This window comes from Piliocolobus tephrosceles, chromosome 8 (genome assembly GCF_002776525.5).
Source record: "Piliocolobus tephrosceles isolate RC106 chromosome 8, ASM277652v3, whole genome shotgun sequence".
In the NCBI taxonomy this organism is placed as follows: domain Eukaryota; kingdom Metazoa; phylum Chordata; class Mammalia; order Primates; family Cercopithecidae; genus Piliocolobus; species Piliocolobus tephrosceles.
In genome coordinates, this window is record NC_045441.1 from 105,527,540 (window position 1) to 105,550,099 (window position 22,560).

Below are 22,560 nucleotides of genomic sequence, written 5' to 3' on the forward strand. Positions count from 1 at the left end.
GGTTTCAGGCAGGGAGTGGTGGCTCACGCCTGTAATCCCAGCACTTTGGGAGGCTGAGGCGGGTGGATCATCTGAGGTTAGGAGTTTGAGACCAGCCTGACCAACATGGAGAAACCTGTGTCTACTAAAAATACAAAATTAGTCAGGCATGGTGGCACATGCTTGTAATCCCAGCTACTTGGGAGGCTGAGGCAGGAAAACTGTTCGAACCAGGACGTGGAGGTTGCAGTAGGCAGAAGTTGAGGTGAGCTGAGATCGTGCCACTGCACTCCAGCCTGGGCAACAAGAGTAAAACTTCATCTCAAAAAAAAAAAAAAAAAAAAAAAAGTTGGTGGTTGCGGAGGGGTGAAAAGGCCAGCACAAAGGATTTTTAGAGCAGTTAAACTATTCTGTATGATACTATCATGGAAGATACATGTCATTACACGTTTTTCAAAAACCACAGAATGTACAACATCAAGAATGAACCCTATGGTAAACTATGGACTTTGGGTGATAATGATCTATCAATGTAAGTTTAAAAACTGTAACAAATGTACCACTCTAGTGCTGGATATTGACAGGGAGGCTATGCATGTTTGGGATGGAGTGGGTTGTATATGGTAACTTTCTGTACTTTCTAGTCAATTTTATTGTGGGGTTCTGGTCAATCATGTTGTAAACCCACTGCTCTAAAAACTAAAGTCTACTTAAAAGAGAAAAACAAACCAACCTTGGGATAAATATATCATGTATCTCCTGATGTATTACACTGAGAGGGACACAACAACATCTATGCAAAACACTTGCTATAATGATACACTTAACTTATATCTAATCACAAAAAAACTATACATATCCAAATTGAGAGGCAACCTATAAAATGCTGACTTTTAAAAAATGGCTGTTATCAGCCAGGCACAGTGGCTCACACCTGTAATCCCAGCACTTTGGGAGGCCGAGGCAGGCAGATCACCTGAGGTCAGGAGTTCAAGACCTATCTGACCAACATAGTAAAACCCCACCTCTTCTAAAATATAAAAATTAGCTGGGTGTGGTGGCGGGTGCCTGTAATCCCAGCTACTCGGGAGGCTGAGTCAGGAGAATTGCTTGAACCCAGGAGGCAAAGGCTGCAGTGAGCCAAGATTGCATCATTGCACTCCAACCTGGGCAACAACAGTGAATCTGTCTCAAAAAAAAAAAAAAAAAAAAAAAAAAAAAAAAAGTCATATCATAAAAAGACAAAAAAGAAAAGAAAAAAAAATGAAGAATTTTTCTAGATTAAAGACCAAAAAGGTGTAACAACTAAGTGCAATGAGTTATCCCTGATGGGATCCTGGATTGAAAAAAAAAAAAATCCAGGTATAAAGGACACTATTGTGAAAACTGCGGAAATCTGATTACAGATTACATTATTAGTTAGCATTATATTAATATTAAATTTCTGTAGTGTGATAGTTGTATTATGATTACAAAGAAGAATGTTCTTACATGATACACATCGAAGTATTCAGGAATAAAAGTCTGGTAATTTCTGTAACTGACTCTCAAAGGTTCAGCAGAGAGCAAGAGAGAAAAAGGACTAACAGGAGAAAGGGGAACAAGATACAAAAGTAAGACTAAGTAGAGTAACATTTTTTCAGAAGCTGAAGGAAAGAAAGTGTGAGTCAAGGATTTTATATCCATCCAAACTACATATTTTGTAACAATATTATACAAAACCAGTTTGTAAGATGGGTGAAATCAGAGAACATCATAATTCCAAGTTGTTTTTAAAGAATCTACGGGAAGATGAACTTCATCTATGAGATGATTAGGAAATGTTGGTGAAGAAGTAGGGAATAAAAAGCATTAAATCACTAAAAAAAAGGGGGGGAGTATTTTAAAATGCTAAAGGCATTCAATTTACCTCAATTCCGAGTAAAGATATAACTATTATAAATAGTTATGTACCACTTATCATAGCAGCCATCTTTACAAAGAAGAAATTCCATGAGATATATGGAGAAACAGACAAACACCAACAACAGGGAACATTCCACTTTCAATCAAGAGAATGAAAAGGTTACGGAAGCCCTAAAAAACATAATAAAGTTTACCTTATTGCTAGAAGATAACTCTGCATTCAGAGAGAATAGCTTCTTTTTAACTACACATGGAATAGTCACAAAAATTGCCATATATATATATTAAGTCATGAAGAAAACCACAGTAAAAACCATAATGAAAAAATACAGACAAAATTATACAATTGCAATGCAATAAAACTAGAATTAACCAAAAACAAGAAATCCATTCTACCTGCTATTTTTTTAAAAAGTAAATAACTTGGGTCAGAGGGCGAATACTAATAAAATCAAAAAAATCTAAAAAAAATAATGAAAGCACAAATCAGAAGCTAACGAATGCAACTAAAATAGCAATCTGATGAAAACTGAGACGCTTTAATGTTTATATCAAAACAAAAAATAAAATTAAATGAAATAAACATTGAACTCAAAGGATTAGAAAAATAAAGCAAAGGAAGGGAACAAAAGAGTGCCAACAAATACACAAAAACTTGCACAACTTGAGCAACTTTTTTTCTAGAAAAATACACCAAATATATAGAATAGGAAAATTTCTTAAACTTGACTGTGTAGAAATAAAAAGTTTAAACAAAACAAAAATCCAAAGATGAAATAGTTATCAGAGTTAATCTTACCAAAAAACACCAGTATAAGCCTTCAAAAACCAGATAACCACTGTATTAATCATGTCTTTCACTTTATCTTTCATGTTTTGATATTTTGGGAGGGGAGTTGGAGGGTGTGCTCATACACCCAGAGAGAGAGACTGCCCTCTCAGGACCAGCTAATTCCTTAAGGTGGTAAACTTACTTCAGAAAACATGTCTCACATGCAAGCCAACCACTACCTAACTTTTATACACAAGCCAATAATTCCCCACTATTAAATCAACTCAAGACCATATACCAGACAACGGACAGCCCCTAGTCCCCAAAGCCTACTGAAATCACTCAATCTAGCCAATCCTAAACCGTTTACTCTGCCCTGCCTTGTCTTTTCCATAAAAGGTCAATAATGGCTCTGGTCTAGGCTTTCCTTTAGCTCCTGCTTCTGACTCCTGACAAAATCTGGTGCTTCCTTCGTAGCCCTGCATAGTGTGGTATGTCCCCTTCTCTCAGGAAATATAAGTAATAAATAATCATTTCAATGGCACTGATCACTCCATGTTTTCCCTCAGTCACCTCTATAAATTAAAATTCCACTGATGCATGTGAGACAACCCCAAAAGTACTTAAACTGTTCCAAACCATAGAAACAAAAACATTTTTCCAAATTCATTTTCAGGGAGCAAAATTACAATGATACTTATCTGATCTGATAAAGATTACAAAAATAAAGACCAATATCACTTATAAATATCAATAAAAACATGAAATTAAATTTTAGCAAACAGAATTAAACATGACTAAGTGATACGTATTTCAGGAATGCAAGGATGGTTCAACATAAGAAAATCCACTAATATAATTCACTATATTCATAAATCTAAGAAGAAAACACAATTATTCTTCTCCATAGATGTTGAAAGGTCATTCAACAAAATCCAACACCCATTCCTAATATAAACACTCAATAAAATACAAGTTGGTAAACACTTCCTTAATATTAGAAATACATGTGTGTGAGTGTGTGTGTGTGTATATATATATATATATAAAAGCCAAAAAGCCAGCAACTTAATGAGGATACACCACATACATTACTGAAAAATGAATAAAGCACAGCTATGTAATAGACAAGAGAAAAAGATTTAGTCGAATGAGAGGAAGAAATAAAACTTTGTGTATTTATAGATGACATAACAGATATACCTTGACAACCCAAGAGAATCAATCATAAACTCATATAAACAGTAAGAAAATTCAATAAAATGGTAGGATGTAAAACACTAAAAAATGAAAATCATCCATATATATATATATACACACACACACACACAACAATAGCCTGTTAGAATATAGTCATGTGTTGCTTAACAATGGGGATATGTTCCAAGAAATGCATCATTAAGGTGACTTCATTATCGTGAAATCACCAGAGTATACTTAAACATAGATGGTATAGCTTACTACATGTCTACAGCATGTTACCATACTGAATACTGTGGGCCACTGTAACACAATGGTTAAGTATTTGTGTATCTAAAGATAGAAAAGGTATAGTAAAATTATGATATTATAATCTTACGGAACTACCATTGTACATAGTACATATATATTTCTACTGTTGATAGACATGTCATTATGCAGCGCATAGCTGTATAACAGAAGGGAAGGGGACATTTACAACAGCAATAAAAATGATAAAATACCTAGGAGTAAGCACAACAAGAAATGTGCATAACCACTATACAGAAAACCTTAAAACACTACTTTGCAAAAGTAGTCTGCTACTTTTGACTAGACTAGAACAAAAGGAAAGCCATATATATATATATTTTTTTTTTTAGACGGACTCTTGCTTTGTTGCCAAGCCGGAGTGCAGTGGTGCCATCTCGGCTCACTGCAACCTCCTCCACCTCCTGGGTTCAAGTGATTCTCCTGCCTCAGCCTCCCAAGTAGCTAGGACTACAGGCACACACCGCCATGCCCAGCTAATTTTTGTATTTTTAGTAGAGACAGGGATTCACAATGTTGGCCAGGATGGTCTCAATCCCTTGACCTCGTAATCTGCCCACCTCGGCCTCCCAAAGTGCTGGGATTATAGGCATGACCCACCACGCCTGGCTGACATATCTTTTTAATGGATAGGATGATTCAACATTAATGAGATACCTGTTGTTCCCAATTTATGAAAAATTAACGTAATCTCAATAAAAGTAATTTTTTAAAATGTAGTTGGACCAGTTGATCCTAAAGTACATGTGGAAAAAAGCAAAAGCAAGAAAAACCAAGAAATCCCTGAAAAAGAATAGTGTGAGGGGGGGTATGGGAAGAAGATGCTACAAAACAGCATTATAAGTCTTTATGATTAAAATGGTGGTATTAGGCATGGATCAATGATATATACAAGGGAATATGACAGAAAAGCTAAAACAGAACCAACTATGTGGGGAAACTTAGTACATCATGTAAGTGTCATGTCAAATTACTGAAGAAAAGGTAAAGTTTTTAATAAATGTTGGGTAAATGGATAACTTTGGTAGAAAAAAATTAGATTAACACTTCACAAGAAATACCAAATTTGACTTTTAAACAGATCAGAGATCTAATGTGATAAAAGAGAAATCCCTTAAGTACTAGAAGAAAACATGAGTGAATAACAAATTATTATTTGAATTCCTATAGTCTGGTAATTAGGAAAGCTTTTCTAAGACAATCAAAATCTGGAAGCAATAAAACAAAAGACTGATACATCTAACTATATAAAAGCAAAAACTTTCTGTATGGCAAAAGATAGAGTCAAAGACAAAGGGCACATGTATCTATAAATGATATAAAGAGCTCTAAAAAATCAAGAAAAATTAGAAATCAAAAGTCAACACAGAAAACTATCAAAAACATGATCACATAATTCACAGAAAAAAAGGCAAATGATTCTTAAATATACAAAAAGGTACTTGACCTCATTCATAAGAGAAATGTAACATAAACTCAAGCTAGAGATACCAATTCCAATCTATCAGACAAAAATTCAATAGCTGAGCCACATCCTATGTTGGTGAAGTTATAGAGAAATGGGTATTCTTATTTATTTATTTATTTATTTGCTGGTGAAACTGCAGAATGATATAACCTCTACACAGGGCAATTTGGCAGCACATCTAATAAAATCACATATGCATTTAGTCTCTATTTCTGCAATTCCACACCTAGGAATCTACAAATGACAAAAATACAAAATGCACATACACAAGGTTATTCATTACAGCAGTATTTGTAACAGCAAAAGCTTGTAAACAAGTTATGAAAATGAGGAATATATCTGTATACCTGCGATGGTTAATTTTAGGTATTAGTTGTCAAACATTATCTTGGGTGTTTCCTTGAGGGTGTTTTTGGACAATACTAACATTTACATTGTTAGAATGTAAATAAAGCACACTGCCTTTCCTTAATGTGAGAGGGCCTCATTCAATCAGTTGATGCCTGAATAGAACAAAAAAGCTGACTCTCTCGTGAATAATTAAAGAGAATTCCTCCTGCCTGACTGCCTTTGAACTGGGACACCAGCTTTTTCCCGCCTTCGGACTCAAAGTGAAACATCAGCTCTTCCTGGGTCTAGAGGCTGCTGGCCTTTAGAATGGAACTATACCTTCAGCTCTCATGGACTGCTACCTTGCCCACTCACCTTGCAGATCTTAGGACTTGTCAAACTCGACAATCATATGCATTAATTCTTTATAATAAATCTTACTATACATACTAACAGACACATCCTATTGTTTCCGTTTCTCTGAAGACTCCTGACCTCTACCAAATACAGTGATTCTCATATTGAGTGAAAAAGGTACAGAGTATATGACAGTATACAACACACTACCACCTACAGGGATAAGAAAAGGTGGATATATGTACATATGCATATGTACATGGGTATGAATGTTTATTTTTGCAAAAACAAACACTGGTAGGATAAAAACGAAACAAATGAAAATGGTTACCCGTAGGAGGTGTTACCCGGTGTAATGCCTACATGACATAGTTGAATTCTGACCCTGCCCCAACTCTGCTTATCTTTAAGAAACAGGATACCAGTAATAAAAAGTTCCCTTTGAAATTACGAGACCAGCTGAGACTGGTTAGAACCAAGATAGCTGACCTAATGAAAAGACCTCACGTTTCATTACAATCTCACTTCCATGCTAAATGAAATGGTACTCCCACCAGTTCCGTGACTGTTGGCAAATGACCATAACAACTGGAAGAAGCCATAAAAGGACAAAAAGGACGGTGGCACTCCATTTCTAGAACGTTCACTGCCCATTTCCAGAAAAGACATGAATATTAATCCTCTTGCTTTTAACGTCCAATGCCTTCATTCGAAAACCCTGTATTTTAACCACCTAGCCTCTCACTAGTGGAGAAGTTGAATTGTGAGCCATGCTCTTGCTTCTCAATTCCATGGCTATCAAATAAAGCCTGCACTACGTGATACTCACTTTTGGTTTTGTGTACTGGTTTCGTGACAATGAACAGGGAAAGACCCCATCTTTTAGGGAACCAGCTTTGTTGGTAACAGAGGCAGGTGTAAATGAAGAAAATAAAAAGGAGTCTTTTTTGAGTATACTTTTTTCTAAAGTTTGACTTTTGAACCATATAAATGTTTTATATTCTCCAAAATTAAAGAAAGAACAAAAAACCCCAAAATTGAAAATAAAGTGAAATCAACTGTATAGCAAAATTGGTATTACAACCATACAGAAAAGAACTATTTCAAGCAATTTTTAAGCATATATTCTGATCCTTGGTGGGATATGTTCTAAAGACAAAAGAACTGCAAAGAAATCTTAAATTTCAGTTATTTTTAGAAGATCAGTACTGCAATTTTTAAATCATTATATGTAAATTGTAGGAAAGGGCTAATGTATTAACTGTAATTCAGAACCAAGTCCTTCTGGGTAACAGAAGAGAAAAAACAGAGAAGTTAAGCAAAAATAAATATAAACATAAAACAAAGTTGTTAAGCAAAAATCTTGTATATTAAATTGGAGTGGAAAATATAAATTATGAAGTTGATTGAATATTTATATATAACACTATATATTATAACATATTATATATTTTTCTAATTATCTTTACCAAAAAGATGCAGACTAAAGCACACCCTGTGTGCATCTAGTGCCCAGATGTTACTTTTCAAACGCCATTTCCCACTAAATGAAACTAGGACTCCTTGAAGAAAGAGTTTGATTCCAGGTCTCAACGAGGAGAAGCAAAGACTGATCTTTGTATTAGAGAACAAGAAAGTGCTCACAGGTGATGTAAAACACAGAAGCAAACATTAACTGGGCTCCTGCTGCCTAATATGAAGTTATTTGAGCACCCTACCCCCCAAAAAAGACTAACAATGAAAAATGGAATAAAAATCCAAGATGTTACTGTGACAGTCCAAAAAAAAAAAAAACAAAACCCACAACCCACTTATCCTAACTGTAATTGACTATTATACCAGTTGCTTTTGTGAAAACTGGTAATTAAACAGAATTACATATTTTTTTAATTCTGCTTTTCTGGATAACATGTAATCATCATTCACTGTTTATAAAGGAAAACTTTTATTTACAAAAGAATGCCAGCTAATAAATGTCAAGGAAAAATACAATTTTAAAAATAATTATTTTGTAACCCCAAATGAAATATTATTTAACAAATGGAAGTAAAACTGTTTGTTGAAAGACTGTTAGGAAAGAGGATTGCTCCACAAGCCAAAATACCACTCTACATATTACTCGTTAATTGTAAAGGGATAAGTTTACAATGGAAAGATTGAGTAGATACCACCTTAACCAAATGACAACATTCAGTATCTCCAATGGCGGTACACCTCACAATAAAAATCTACTAATATGACACAAAATGATGTATAAAGCTTCATCTAATAGATATTTTTGCAAAAATATCTGACCTGAATCAATCCTTCAGACCCAACTTTCAGTTTACAGGAAATAAATGAGACTGAGGAAATAAATAATTGGTATCATGAGAAAACAATCAGATAAACCTGAATGCAGGACACAAAACTAGTTTGGAATTAGGATACAGATTATCAGAGCAGCTCATATGATAGAATTTAAAAAACAACATATTAAAAAGAAATCATGAGAGATGAGAATGCAAAGGGTTCTAAAGGAACTAAATAACAGACAAGTACAAGTCCTTCCAAAATGAGAAGGGATCACAGGAACTGGGGCATTTGCTGAAATGGTACCTGGGCTGCAGAGAATCAAGCCTTCTAGGGTAGAAATACTCTGATGGATTAAAGGGAAACGGCAGAGCTTTTAACAACTGCTTGGCTGTGTGACAGATTGAAATCTTTAAGAAATTCAAATGTAGAGATAATTCTCTCCATTCTCCTCCTGATTTCCTCCACAGGTCTATTTATGAGTATGTGAAGGCAGCAACAGCACTGGAGGCTGCAAGTGGGACTAAAAAGCAGAAAAAGATTAGGTTTATGTCCTGCAAGAGGGTTGCACCTGTAATATACACAGAACAGGATTCATTCACTATCAAAGCACTTGAAACCAGAAGTGAATTGAAACCATCTAAAGCGGTCATCCAGTCCCAATACAGCTCAACTCCTGATGGTATCAAAGTATTCCGTCTTTCGTTCCAGCTTCCTGTCAGAGCAAAAAAAGCAAGCCTCTCTGGAGAAAAATGGTATTTATGCCAATCTCTTCTAAACACAATGCCAATATAAAAAAAGAATTACCACACATAAAGCAGGAAAAAATGATCCATAAGCAAAAGAAAAAAATAGCCAAAAGAAACAGACCCACAGATAAGACATGTTAGAATAAGCAGACAAAAACTTTAAAATAACTATTATAAATTTATTTTTTTAAAATAGAGAAAAAGACAACCCAAATGGATAAAAACAGAGAACTTCAACAGAAAAATTAAATCCCTAAGGAGCCACAGGAAAACTAAGAAAAACGGTATCTTAAAAACATCTTTATTGGTAATTGGTAGATTAAAAAGCCAAGAAAGAAAAATCAGTAAATATATATAGAATATTGAACACTATTAACCAACTTGAACCAATAACTGCAAAATGCAGAATGTGGATATTCTACAAATTAACTGACATTTGTCTAAAACCTCAATGTTATCAAAAAAACAAACAAAAAAAAAACCCTACAACCTAAAGAATTGTAACCACCAATGTATGAGACTTGATTGGATTTAGAAAAAAAAAAAAATATATATATATATAGATTTTAAAATATATTTTGAAGACAGTGAGAAAAATCTGATCTTATGAACTAAATATTTTAGAAAATTAGAAGATTACTGTTAACTGTCTTAATATGATGATGGCGTTGTGGTTATGTAGAAAAATTTCCTAATTCTTAGGAGATGTATGCTAATAGATTTACAGATAAAATGTAATGTTATCTGCAATTTACTTTCAAATAGTTTAGGAAATAGTGTGTTTATAGTATATGTTTCTCTGTATTTAAAAGAGCTAAAAAGGGCAAATTCCTTTATTGAAGGTAAAGATATACCTGTATATTGCATTTTTTTCCTGGCTTTTAATGCTTCATATTACATATAAAATTTTATTATTCTGTCCTTAGCAGGATGTCAGTAAGGCTTACCTGATATAACATATTCCCATAAGTTTTAAGTACAACAAGAAACAAACTTTTGTGCAATCCTTTTTAAAGCCCACTTTAGCTTTCAAACTGACATTGCTTTTAGAATTACCAAAAAGATAAAAAAACTGCATATAGCTCATAATTACATAAAACTCAAGTTTCGAAATGTAATATTGTTTCAAAGTCTTTTCCCCCCAACCTAGTTTTATGTTCAAAGACATTACATAACTTCTCTTAGTATTACTTCTGATAGTAAAAAAAAAATAATAAATTTAACCATATCTTGCCACTGTTCTTTTTTTAACAGTATGACCTAAATTCCTAATGATTTTTTCAGCAGTTTACATAAAAAATGACCTCATGTGATAATATAACTATTGATAAAACACAAATCCAAGGAAAAAGGAAGAAGACTGAAGTTTGAGGCAGATTCACTGTTTAAGCAGAAGGTAAACGCAAATGTTCCTTTGAGAATACCACATATCAAAGTTCATTTAAGAGATATAGTTTGAGGGCCTGCCTGCTGTAATGTAATAGTAATTTAAAAGCACTACTGCTAAAATCCAACAATGATAATCTTAAACAGCAACAGTACTGATTTCCTGATTGGATTACACTGCCACTTTCTGTTACGGGGAACTATTTGGTTCAGTAGTATGCCTCATTTTGTGTTTCTTGAGGGAGAAAATGTATATTTTGTAGAACAGTCAGATTTATAACAATTTTCTCTCTAGAAATGCAAATAAAAACATTTAACCCCAATCATCCCATTTCCTATTATTCTGGCACCTTTCTTTAGTTCCTTAACTCCATTATTCTTTGACTCCATAATCCACTGATGGTACCACTTTCTCACTACACCTTATATTTTCAATTCTCTTACGTATCATCATAATCACTAAAATGTGTGCCCCATCACCTCCCTGGCTCCTCTCTGAGTCATTATACTTATTTGAGCATTAATCCTGGTACACCGTCCTGTCAACTCACTATCTCGTTCACCAACTGTTTAACTATAATTTCATGCCATGATTATTGAAGTAGTTTTCTAACTGGGTTCCCTTACTGACACCCTTGCTCTTCTTATAGTCTATTCTTAACACAGAAATTAATTCTTAAGAATTCTTGACACCTTGCAGAAGGTTAATAAAATCCTATCACTTATTTTGTCAAAACAGCCAATGACTTCCCATGTCAGAGTAAAAGTCATTGTCTTTAAAATGGTTCACAAGACCCTACAAAATCTAGCTGCTCATTACTTTATTTTCTACCTCTTTTCCTCTGTCATTTTGCTCTGGCCACACTTTTCTCCTGGCTATTTCTGAAAGATGCTAGCATGCCTCTACTTCAAGATCTTTAGACTTGGTAGGGCTGGCTTACTCTCTCATTTCCTTTATATCATTGGCACAGATCACAAAAGTGAAACCCTCTTCCCCTACCTTACTTAAAATTGTTTTAGTTTTCCTTGCTTTATTTTTCTCATGGCGCTCACCACTGTCTGCACTAGTATAAATTTAACCAACATATTGTTTCTGGCCACTCACCCCCACTAGCATGTAAATTCTATGAGAGCAAGGATTTTGTGAGTTTTATTGTACTCCCAGTGCCTATAATATGACTGGTACAAAGTAGACAATTACTAAATATTATTTATTAAATAAAATAACTAAGTTAAATACATATTTTTCTCTGAATTATTTGTTGAATGAATGCATTATTACAGTTTTAAAATGAGATGTAAAAATTTTTGAATAAAAATTGAAAGAAAATGTAAACCAGAAGTTATCATAAACTTACTGTCCATGAGAAAGACGATGCTTTATTTTTGGGAATTCATGTTTATTTATTTAGTCTCTAGTTTTTTTTTTTTTTTTTTTTGGTCCAGGGTTACATTTGCAGGTTTGTTATATAGGTAAATTGCATGTCACAGGGGTTTGGTATATAGATTATTTCACCACCCAATAAGCATAGTATCCAATAAGTAGTTTTTCAGGGAATTCACATTTAAGTTTAGTCAATATACTTATCCTTTCTTATAATTTTACCACATTGAGAGAACTAGTATCAGCATTATTTCATTTTCTGATATTTTTAACATTAGAATCTATATTATGAGAAAATAAACATTATCCAAAGTCAATATAAATGCTGGAATACCCTGAATCATACATCAGAAATTCAAGATATAAACATTTTAAGATGTTTTAAGACTTTATAGAACTTTTACTTGAATCTAAATATAATTATCTAAAGAAAGTTTTATACCATAACTTATTAAGGAGTCAAGTATTAAATCATTGTATTTAAATGTATTGTATGTATTAAATGCATTTAAAGCCATATTTTTCAGAAGTTAGAACAAATGTGCCAAAAACATTTTTATTTAAAAAGGTGAATGAAATAGACATAGGGAAAGTGAAGCAAAAGGGAGAAAAGTTGTTTTAAAAGACAGGATCTCTTTCATAGTATTTCTGGTATTCTATTTTGGTACTATGAATTATACACAGCATCACTTAGATTTAAGAGTTTCCGCCAGGTGCGGTGGCTCACGTCTGTAATGTCAGCACTTTGGGAGGCCCAGGCGGGCAGGTCACGAGGTCAGGAGTTTGAGACCAGCCTGGCCAAGATGGTGAAACCCCATCTCTACTAAAAATACAAAAGTTAGCCGGGCGCGGTGGTGGGCACCTATAATCCCAGCTACTCTGCAGGCTGTGGCAGAAGATTTGCTTGAACCCGGTAGGTGCAGGTGGCAGTGAGCTGAGATAATGCCACGCACCCCAGCCTGGGTGACAGAGTAAGACTCCGTCTCAAAAAAAAAAAAAAAAGTTACAACAATACATTAGAAACCAAAAATGTTAATTCATAAAAGTACTTACCTGCAACACCACTCAATACGACCTTCACCCTCACAAGTTTTTGCCCAATGATTATCTGCCAAATTTTTCATTGCAACAGCATATTCACAAAGAGTTTCTTCATCCTCACAGTGTTCTCGCCAGATCTTATCAAAATCTCCCACTAAAACAAACAGATAAAGGAATTAAGTTTACATGAAACATGTCAGACTCTTGAAATAAGTTTCAGCACAATCCGAAATTATTTAAAGATAAATATAAACAAAATTATAAAGTAAAACTTCATAAAATTTTAAACATTTAAAATGTTTAAATGTTTACATGTTTAAATATTGTATAAATAATACTTAAATAAAAATATATATTTACATAACAATAAAAATGTTTAAATAAAAGTTCTTTTATGTAAAGGGATGCATCATTTTAATTATTATTATTTAATAAATAAATGAATGATTGATAACAGATTTGTGAAGCTGGAAAAACTGACAAAATATAAGCAGATATTCTGTATATGAGTTATCAGTTAATAATCCAAAGACATGCTGGTAAGAAACAATTACAGCTGAGTACTCAAGAATTAATTTTCCTGTCACTGTTGGGCAATATGACCTTGCAGGAGCTGAGTACGAACACGTAAACCTGCTTCTTGACTGTTATTTTCTTGTGTTTCTATTGACTGTTATCTTCTTGTATTTCTACATTTATTAAAAAGGGGTTGGTAGGTAAGATGACAATGTAAATTAAGCAATCAAGTAAATATTTCTATTTACACACTTGGACTTGCTCTAGGCATAAAGTAATTTAAAAATTTGTGATTCTAGGTCAAAAATGTCAAAAATTGCCTTGAAGGAAATTACTCTGGAAGCCTCTCCAAAGTTTGTAAGCCTTAAAAAATGTCCTATATAAAAACCATAAGCTGACTATATTATCCATTCAGCTACTACATTTTTTAAAATAAAATTAAATCAGTCATCACAATATGAAATTGGACACATCACTGTGATGACTGATAAAGGTAGGAAAATGTTATCACTAAATAAAGGACATTAATGCAAGTGTAATGGTAAAAGAGTAAACAAAATTTATCAGGGTAGTTTCATTCACCATCCTTGGACATAGAAGTTAGGTTCTCATGCCCCATAATGAAATGTAGGCCATTATTTGGGGACAGAATAAACTTAAAACTATAAATAGAACAGCCAAATGTGGGAGATAATTATACTAAAATTCTTCCTCCACTTAAGATTATTGAATTCTTACACTGAAAGTTTTTTTTTTTTTAAACAGAAAAGGAATTAAAATAGTTCAAATGTAATAATAAATACTTAACTATTCAAATTTGAAAAAACTTTCAATTAATCCCATTTACTGGGTATTTTAGGGTCTAGTCTAATAAGTACTGAGTTGAAAACCAAACTATTAGCCCTCTAATTTGATCAAGAAAGAAGAGTAAGGATACAAACAAACCCTCTCACACATTGTTAAGATGGCTATACATCAGTCTGAGTCTTGGTCTGAATACTGATTTTAAACCTGAGAGAATTATTTTTGACGGGGCTATGTACTCGTATACAAATACTTCCATTAATCACTAACATTTGGGTAGCGACTAGACTCTCAATTTGTTACATATCAGACTGGCAATAACTATTAACTTAAAAAAGGCAGGCACAAGTTTTCTAAATTCTCAAATAAAAATTCCTCAGTTTTAGAAATGTTTAGGTATTCAAGTTCAATCATGTTAAATCGTAATAAATTATGATTTATTTTAATATAATGGCCAATGTTCTTTTTTTAGCAGTTTGACCTGAATTCCTATTAATGTTATTTTCCAGCAGTTTCATTTTAAAATGACCTTATGTGATAAAATAACTATTAATAAAACACAAGTCCAAGGAAAAAGAAAGAAGGGTAAAGTTTGAGGCAGATTCACTGTTCAAGTAGAAGATATACACAAATGCTCCTGTGAGAATACCACATACCAAAGTTTATTTAAGAAACAGTTTAAGGGTCTGCCTGCTGTATTGGAATATTAATCTAAACACACTACTGCTTTCCTCAGTTTTAGCGACATCTTTCAGACGTAGTATTTATCAAGTCTCTAAATAGAACTTCAGAAAGTGAGGTGTCTGAAACAATATTTTAATTAATGACACTCATAAACCCATGATGGTTCACAACACTATTTCCGACTTTATCCACCAAATTTGAAACTAAATCATTCATTAAGGTATTGTATAATTTTAATTATACAATAATTATATGGATCGTTAAGTCTAGAAGGCATTTTTTCGAACTTTTAAGTTTCACTGTCCTATAGAATATACACATTATAAATAAATACATAAATGTATTACATGTGCTGTTAATAGGAGTCATTCAAACAAAAATTCTATGATAACATATACCTGGGAAAAGCTATGCTTAACACAAACACATTTTCTTTTCCTTTCCGCAAGACTTCTTGGAGTCTACAGAATGTACAACTTGGCTGGGTGTGGTGGCTCACGCCTGTAATCCCAGCACTTTGGGAGGCCAAGGTGGGAAGCTTACCTGAGGTCAGGAGTTTGAGACCAGCCTGACAAACATGGTAAAACCCTGCCTCTACTAAAAAACACAAAATTAGCCGGGTGTGGTGGTGCATGCCTGTAATCCCAACTATTCGGGAGGCTGAGGCAGGAGAATTGCTTGAACCTGGGAGGCAGAGGTTGCAGTAAGCCGAGATCACACCATTGTACTCCAACCTGGGCGACAAGAGCTAAACTCTGTATCACAAAAAAAAAAAAAAAAAAAAAAAGTACAACTTAAGACAAAGAACTGGGTCCATGTAGTTTATTTGGGTGAGAATCCTAGGAAATATGAGTGAGGAAGTAGACAGAAAGATGGGAAGGAGAAAAAACTAATACAAGGATGCATTACTGAGTTTGCTGCTATTGGCAAACTGAAAAGCATACTGAATGTGTCCAGAATTGTGCACCTAAAGAATGGGAGGCCACGCCATTTATCTCTAAGTTCTTATCCCCTATTAACTGAGAATTATTAACAATCTGCACTGCTAGTCTGCATTTAGCCACTGAATAAGGGGACAATCTCAGTGGGCTCCAGCAGTGTGGGAGAAAGGCAGAACACAAAAAGCAGCACTCATTTAAAGTGGGTCTATGTAAGGGCTGTTGACTCTGAACTCAAAGTGTCTATCTACCATAGGTGAGGACAAAGGGTGTGCAATGTGAGGCAACAAAAGTGTTACAAATTCTTAAGAGTCCCTGCCATGTCACTATATACTTTGAAACTCAATTTACTCTATAATTATTCTACTAGCTAAAAGATGCAAAGAACTGAAAATATACAGAAACCTACTACCCTACAACTTTTTAGAAGACCTCGAGTTTTTCACACTCAACACAATTCTCTGAAATACCACTTTATGAAATTTTATGGCTATCTACCTAACTGAAGTTCTAAGGAAGAATTCAAACTTGGTAGGCTAATGCAACTCAGACGAACCACAGACAACTTCAGTTTAATGTTTTCATTAACACTGAAGAGTCTGCAGACTCTCACAAAGTGTGTTGACACTGAAAACTGATGTGATTCATAAAGTGAAGTATACTTAAATATATAACTGACAGTAGATGATGCAATTGTATATACTTTTCCTTCTTTGAACAGATTTTCTTTAAAAAATACTCTATATTAAATGCTACAGAAAATAATTAAAGTTAATGAGCAGGCATTGGTATCAAAAAAAAAGGGGAGAAGACATGTAAAGAAAATGTGGTAAATGCTATAAAAGAGATATGAACCTGATATGTTCCCTATATCCTATGTAGGGTATCCTGGACCCAAAACTTTTATTTCATATTATTTATAAAACAAAAATGTTTCAAACTCTGACTACTGTGTACACATTTTGTTAAAGGTCTGGTGGTTACAAAACTGAACATAAAAAAAAAGCTGGCCTTTAGTTATGAGAAAATTCCACTTCCCAAAATACCTCTGAAAGCTTAAGGTAATTTTAAAAATAAATGAAATTATTAAAACAGAATGAGATAAGCATTTTCATAATAGCCCATTTTTTGTTTTTATAGTATTTAAAATAATGGTATTTCAATTTTGAGCAAAGTTTTTCAAAGTAATCTATGATTCAGGTTCTAAAATCCAAAAAAATTAGGGTCCACCAGTGCCCAGTATACATATTTAAAACTCCTCTACCAACTCAAACTACATATGTAAATATTAAAACTCAATTTTACAGATTTGTTATCACTTGGTTATTAGGTCAACCAATAATTAAAAGATATACTATTTAAAAGGACAATATTTTTTCATTATTAAAAGGTAAATCAGGAGCTACAACTTCTTGAAGTTTGCATGAAAGGTCTAGTCAACATAGTATAAGAAACATTTAGGTCTTCAAGTTCAATCAGAACTCTCAATGAATTAATAATTAGCCTTGTGATTTATTTTAATATAATGGCATCTGTGAATGACTCAAAATTGCTGTGATTAATAACCCATTTTCTTACCAATTTCTTATAAGCATTCTAGAAAAAAATACATGTGTTTTAAAGTAAAAGTGAGAGAAAGAGAAAAAGACAGATAGGTACAAGGGGAAAGGGAGGCGTGGAGAACAAAATCTGCAATGGAGTACATACATTTTACTTTGACTAACTACAGGGAATTCACAAATTATTTCTAGAAAGCACAATTTAAAAATACACATTCTACAGCTTAAATTGTCTTACAAAATTCTAGAAAACGGTCACATTAACATGACTTCTATTTATTGTTATCCCATAACATTTAAATTTTTTTAAACACCCATTTAAAAAACAAATTCATAATTTTAAACATGAGTGATGCCAACTTAAAGTTGCCAAATCAAGTTCAATATAATCAATGAACCAAATTATTCTGAATCTTATATCAAGATAATACCATAATTACTGCATTGACTAAACTCACCTTCAAAAACATATGTCACAAGTAAAAAATAAATTAAGAGCTACTAATAAAAAGACAGCGACAACTAGGAAAGAATAGCACATTCATTAATTTAAAAAGGGTTCCATTTTTAATAACTTTGTGATTAAGATATTATTACACTGCAACTGCCTTTGTAAAAAAACAAGTAGAAGGAAATGAATTTAAAAGTATCTTTGCTCTACATAACATCCAGAAGTGCAGCTCTAAAACAGTTTCAAACTCAAGTGAACCAATGGAATCCCTAAACTATTTATTTAGAGTTAATACTATTCTTTCTTTCTGAATTAACCTCTCTCCTGCCATCTGCTACAGCACTTTTTTCCTTCAAAATGTAACTGAATTCATATTTTCTTCAAGAGGGTTTATCTGCCTCCCACTTTATCATCTTACACCTCCCCCACTTGCCATCCTTATCGTACTTTGTCACTCATTTATACATATTGTCTATTAAAACCAGGTGTGATTTTCCCAATAGAAAGTATAAATGGAAAAGCAAAGACTACTTTTGATTTATAATTTGTATAAATTAGAGAAGTTAATTAGGGTGCTCAGTCAATGGAGGACAAAATATTTAAATTTTCATCATGCTCAAAAAATAAATGCCAAAAGTATAAACAAATCAAATTAGTTTCTAAGATAAAATTCAAACTACAGTTGATGGCTGTCAGCAAGTAGCAGTGACTCAAAAGCACAATTTAAATTTTTCAAAATAGTTACTGTTTTCAAAGTAAGAGTTCCAAGGTCAGAAAAGCAATAAATTCAACGTCATTTTTCTAGAGACCATTGTTTTAAGTTTATAAAAAAAGGCTTTTCCATTTTGTGTTACTGTCAAAAGAAAAACCTGTAGCTGACAGTCCAGTCATATCCATTAAGTTCTTTAATAACAGTAAACAGATCTTTTTGAAAAATTTATTAGCTCAAGGAGAAATGAACAGTAACACTACCAAATACATAATTACTTATATGTGAAAAAAAAGAATAGGTGGTGCTAAGGTTCATGCATTTTTACATGCCAGAACCACTTGATTTTTATATACTTGATGTATATAAAAATATTATTTTTTCTCAATAATTCTATCCTAATTCTCCTTTTTAAAACATACAAAGCACAGAAAATAAAAAAGTTAGCAAATGTATATGTAATGCCATTTTAAGATAAGAATATATTTACAGACCATATACCTGATAAGGGGTTAATATCCAAAAGATAAAAAAAAAACTCATACAACTGAATAGCAAAAAAACAAATAATCTGACAAAAAAATGGGCAATGACCTGAATAGATATGTTTTGAAAGACAACACAAAAAACGGCCAATGGGTATATAAAAGGGTGCTTAACATAACTAATCATCAGGAAAATGCAAATTAAAACCAGAATGAGATACTACTCCCATCTGTTAGGATGGCTATTGTCAAAAAGACCAGAGATAACAAGGGTTGGAGAGGATGTGAAGAAAAGTGAATCCTGTATACTTACGTTGGGTATGTAAATTAGTACAGCCAAAACAGTATAGAGGTTCCTAAAACTACTATATGATTCAGCAGTCCCACTTCTGGGTATTTATCCAAAGGAAATGAAATCAGTATGTCAAAGAGATATTTGCAATCCTATACTCATTGCAGCATTACTCACAATAGCTAAGAAATGAAAATAAACGGAGGTGAATCTATAGTGAAAAGACATGTGGGACTGAGAGTATAGAGAGAGACTGATTGCAAAGAAGTATGAGGAAATTTTGGCAGTGACGAAAATGTTTTATACCTTATTGTGGTAATGGTTTTACAGAGATGCATGCATTGTCAAAACTTATGGAATTATATACTTTAAATAGACATACTTTACTGTACATGAATCATACCTCAATAAAAATTTTTAAAATGATGTGCCACAAGCATGGTATATGTTACAAAATTAAAATTATATTTCATTAAATTTGAGGGCCATCAAATTCTCTAAAAAAGCAAAAAAAAAAAAAAAAAAGAGTATCAAAAGCCTTAAACTTTTAGAAATTCAGAACAATTTATTTGATTCTGACTTAGGCATATTGCCAAATATGGGACCTAAGATGCCTTATCTGTAGATGACCAGACTACCAAATTCAAGTTCAAAGTACCTTTAACGGTCATTTTCTCTAACACAAGGTAAGCAAAGAAAATCATGACTAAGTGCAAACAAGTTCAGCTACCATTTCAAGGCATTAAAACAAAATGTTCGGAATTCAGATTGTCTCACATAGTTAAGCCATACACAGACCAGTCTTCTCAGCACTTGAGCACCTGATACAGTGACACATCTAAAAGTGGGATAAAAAACATCCAAGGTGTTTGGTAATTAAGAACCAAAAAGTAACCAGAAAACACAAAGTTTGAAAACCTGCATCTTATAGCCAACATGTTATGAATAGTCACTTCTCTTATGTGGGAAGAAAATACCACCAATAATCTGACATGCTAAAAATGTGGGACTTTTCATATAAAAACTTAGAAACACAAACAGCAAAAGGGACAAAAAAAAAAAAAAAAAAAAAAGAAAAAGACAGTCATTTTAATACTGAGAAAACTACAGAACAGTCTAGGTAAAAATTACAGGAGTCATTCAATCTTTAATGTCATAGTCCTTAAATGCATTGAAGCAGTATAGCTACAGACAAAAGAGCTGTTATTTTTAAATTTCTGCATTTTACAAGCTTAGTGTGTTTCCTATGTGCCAAATGCTGTTTTAAGTGCTTTTCAAATATTAACTCATTTAATTATAATACCAATCCATTGAGACATATATTTTACTTTATAGATGAGGAAACTGAAGTACAGCAATTAAGTAACTTTTCCAAGGTTACACAACAAACCTGGTAGTCAAAAGCTAAAGTCATGCTCCTAACCACAAACTCTGCTTCTCTTCATAAGTTTTTAATTCATGAACTTTTATGGATATGAGCAAAACTTTGCAATAGAGGAAAGTACACAGACTCTACTAACCACAAACAAATGGTCTTTTGTCAGTCAAATGCAGTTATTTAGTCTGTGCAACTGCATTATTTGTTAGATTTCTGGCAGTGGTTCTCAACTCTGGCTGCCAATTCTGGTTGCACATTGGAATCACCCAGAAGTTTCATTTAACTGGTCTGGAGTGGCAACTGGTCATTTATTTTAACATTCCCCAGATGAATCCAACGGGTAGCTATGGCTTAAAACCAATGGTGTATAGCAAGGTTGTGAGTTTAAAAGCGTGGCAAAATAATATAGAGAGCAAGGGGGTTGGGACAACCTTAAGAGTCCAATTTAATTAAAAAAACAAAAACAAAACAATGTATGGATTAAACTTAATATGTACAAACACTGGCTCACGGTATATCTTCTGTTCTTGGAATAGCCTTTTACTATAAACATATCAATGATAAAAATACTCCAAAATGCAAGTCTCTGAACACATCCTATAAGGGAGATGGAAAAAAATCAAGAAAAAACATAACCCATGTCACCAACATGTTATTCCCTTGTGAAAGTGAACTTCACAGATGGGTCTAGGACCACACAGAGCACTTGCTTAGTTCAACTTTCAAACAAAAGGATTTATGAACAGCCTTTTGGAACTTGATTTTCATATGTTCAATTAAAAAGTCTTATCCTAATTTCTATATAAATGGAAATAGATACTCACATGCTGCTCTAAATGTATGAAGATTAACTATCTATTCTAAAATAACCACAGCAATGGGTATTAGTGTATCTACACTTAAAGCACAATAAATCAGTATAGTTTAGTGGTTGTCAGATGTTAGATTTTACAATCAGTATAAATTTCACTTCAAATTTAAGAGACTGATATACTGGGGTTGCAAAATTTTTATCTGTAAATATAAATAAATACACAAAACTATTACTTTTTTTTTCTTTTTTCAGAATGGAGTCTCGTTCTGTCACCCCTGGAGTGCAGTGGTATGATCTCGGCTCACTGCATCCTCCGCCTTCCAGGTTCAGGAGATTCTCCTACCTCTGCCTCCCAAGTAGCTGGGACTATGGGCACGTGCCACCACACCTAGCTAATTTTTTGTATTTTTAGTTGAGACAGGGTTTCACCATGTTAGCCAGGATGGTCTCATTCTCTCTTGACCTCGTGATCTACCCACCTCAGTCTCCCAAAGTCTGGGATTACAGGCATGAGCCACCGTGCCCAGCTCACTATTCCCATTTTTATTACCAACATACAGAGAGACATACATTATACCCACTACAACATCCTTATGAGAACAAATAATGATACCATAATGACTGTAAGGATATATTTACCATTATATTTATAGAAAAATAGAATGCTATTCAGAATAACTTGGACTATTTAAAAAAGGGTAAAATTAATCTAATATACTCAATTTAAGAAGACATGAGCATAAATTAGAAAAGACGGG

At 33.3% G+C, this 22,560-nt stretch overlaps 1 protein-coding gene across 1 annotated transcript in view; it reads right to left on the reverse strand.

Moving 5' to 3' along the window:
• BMT2 (base methyltransferase of 25S rRNA 2 homolog) overlaps positions 1-22,560 on the reverse strand; it is a 111,227-nt gene that overhangs the window by 81,304 nt on the left and 7,363 nt on the right. The window contains exon 2 of the mRNA XM_023228212.2: positions 13,185-13,326. Within this exon, the coding sequence (XP_023083980.1) occupies positions 13,185-13,326 (142 nt within the window). The remainder of the gene's footprint in view (positions 1-13,184; positions 13,327-22,560) is intronic.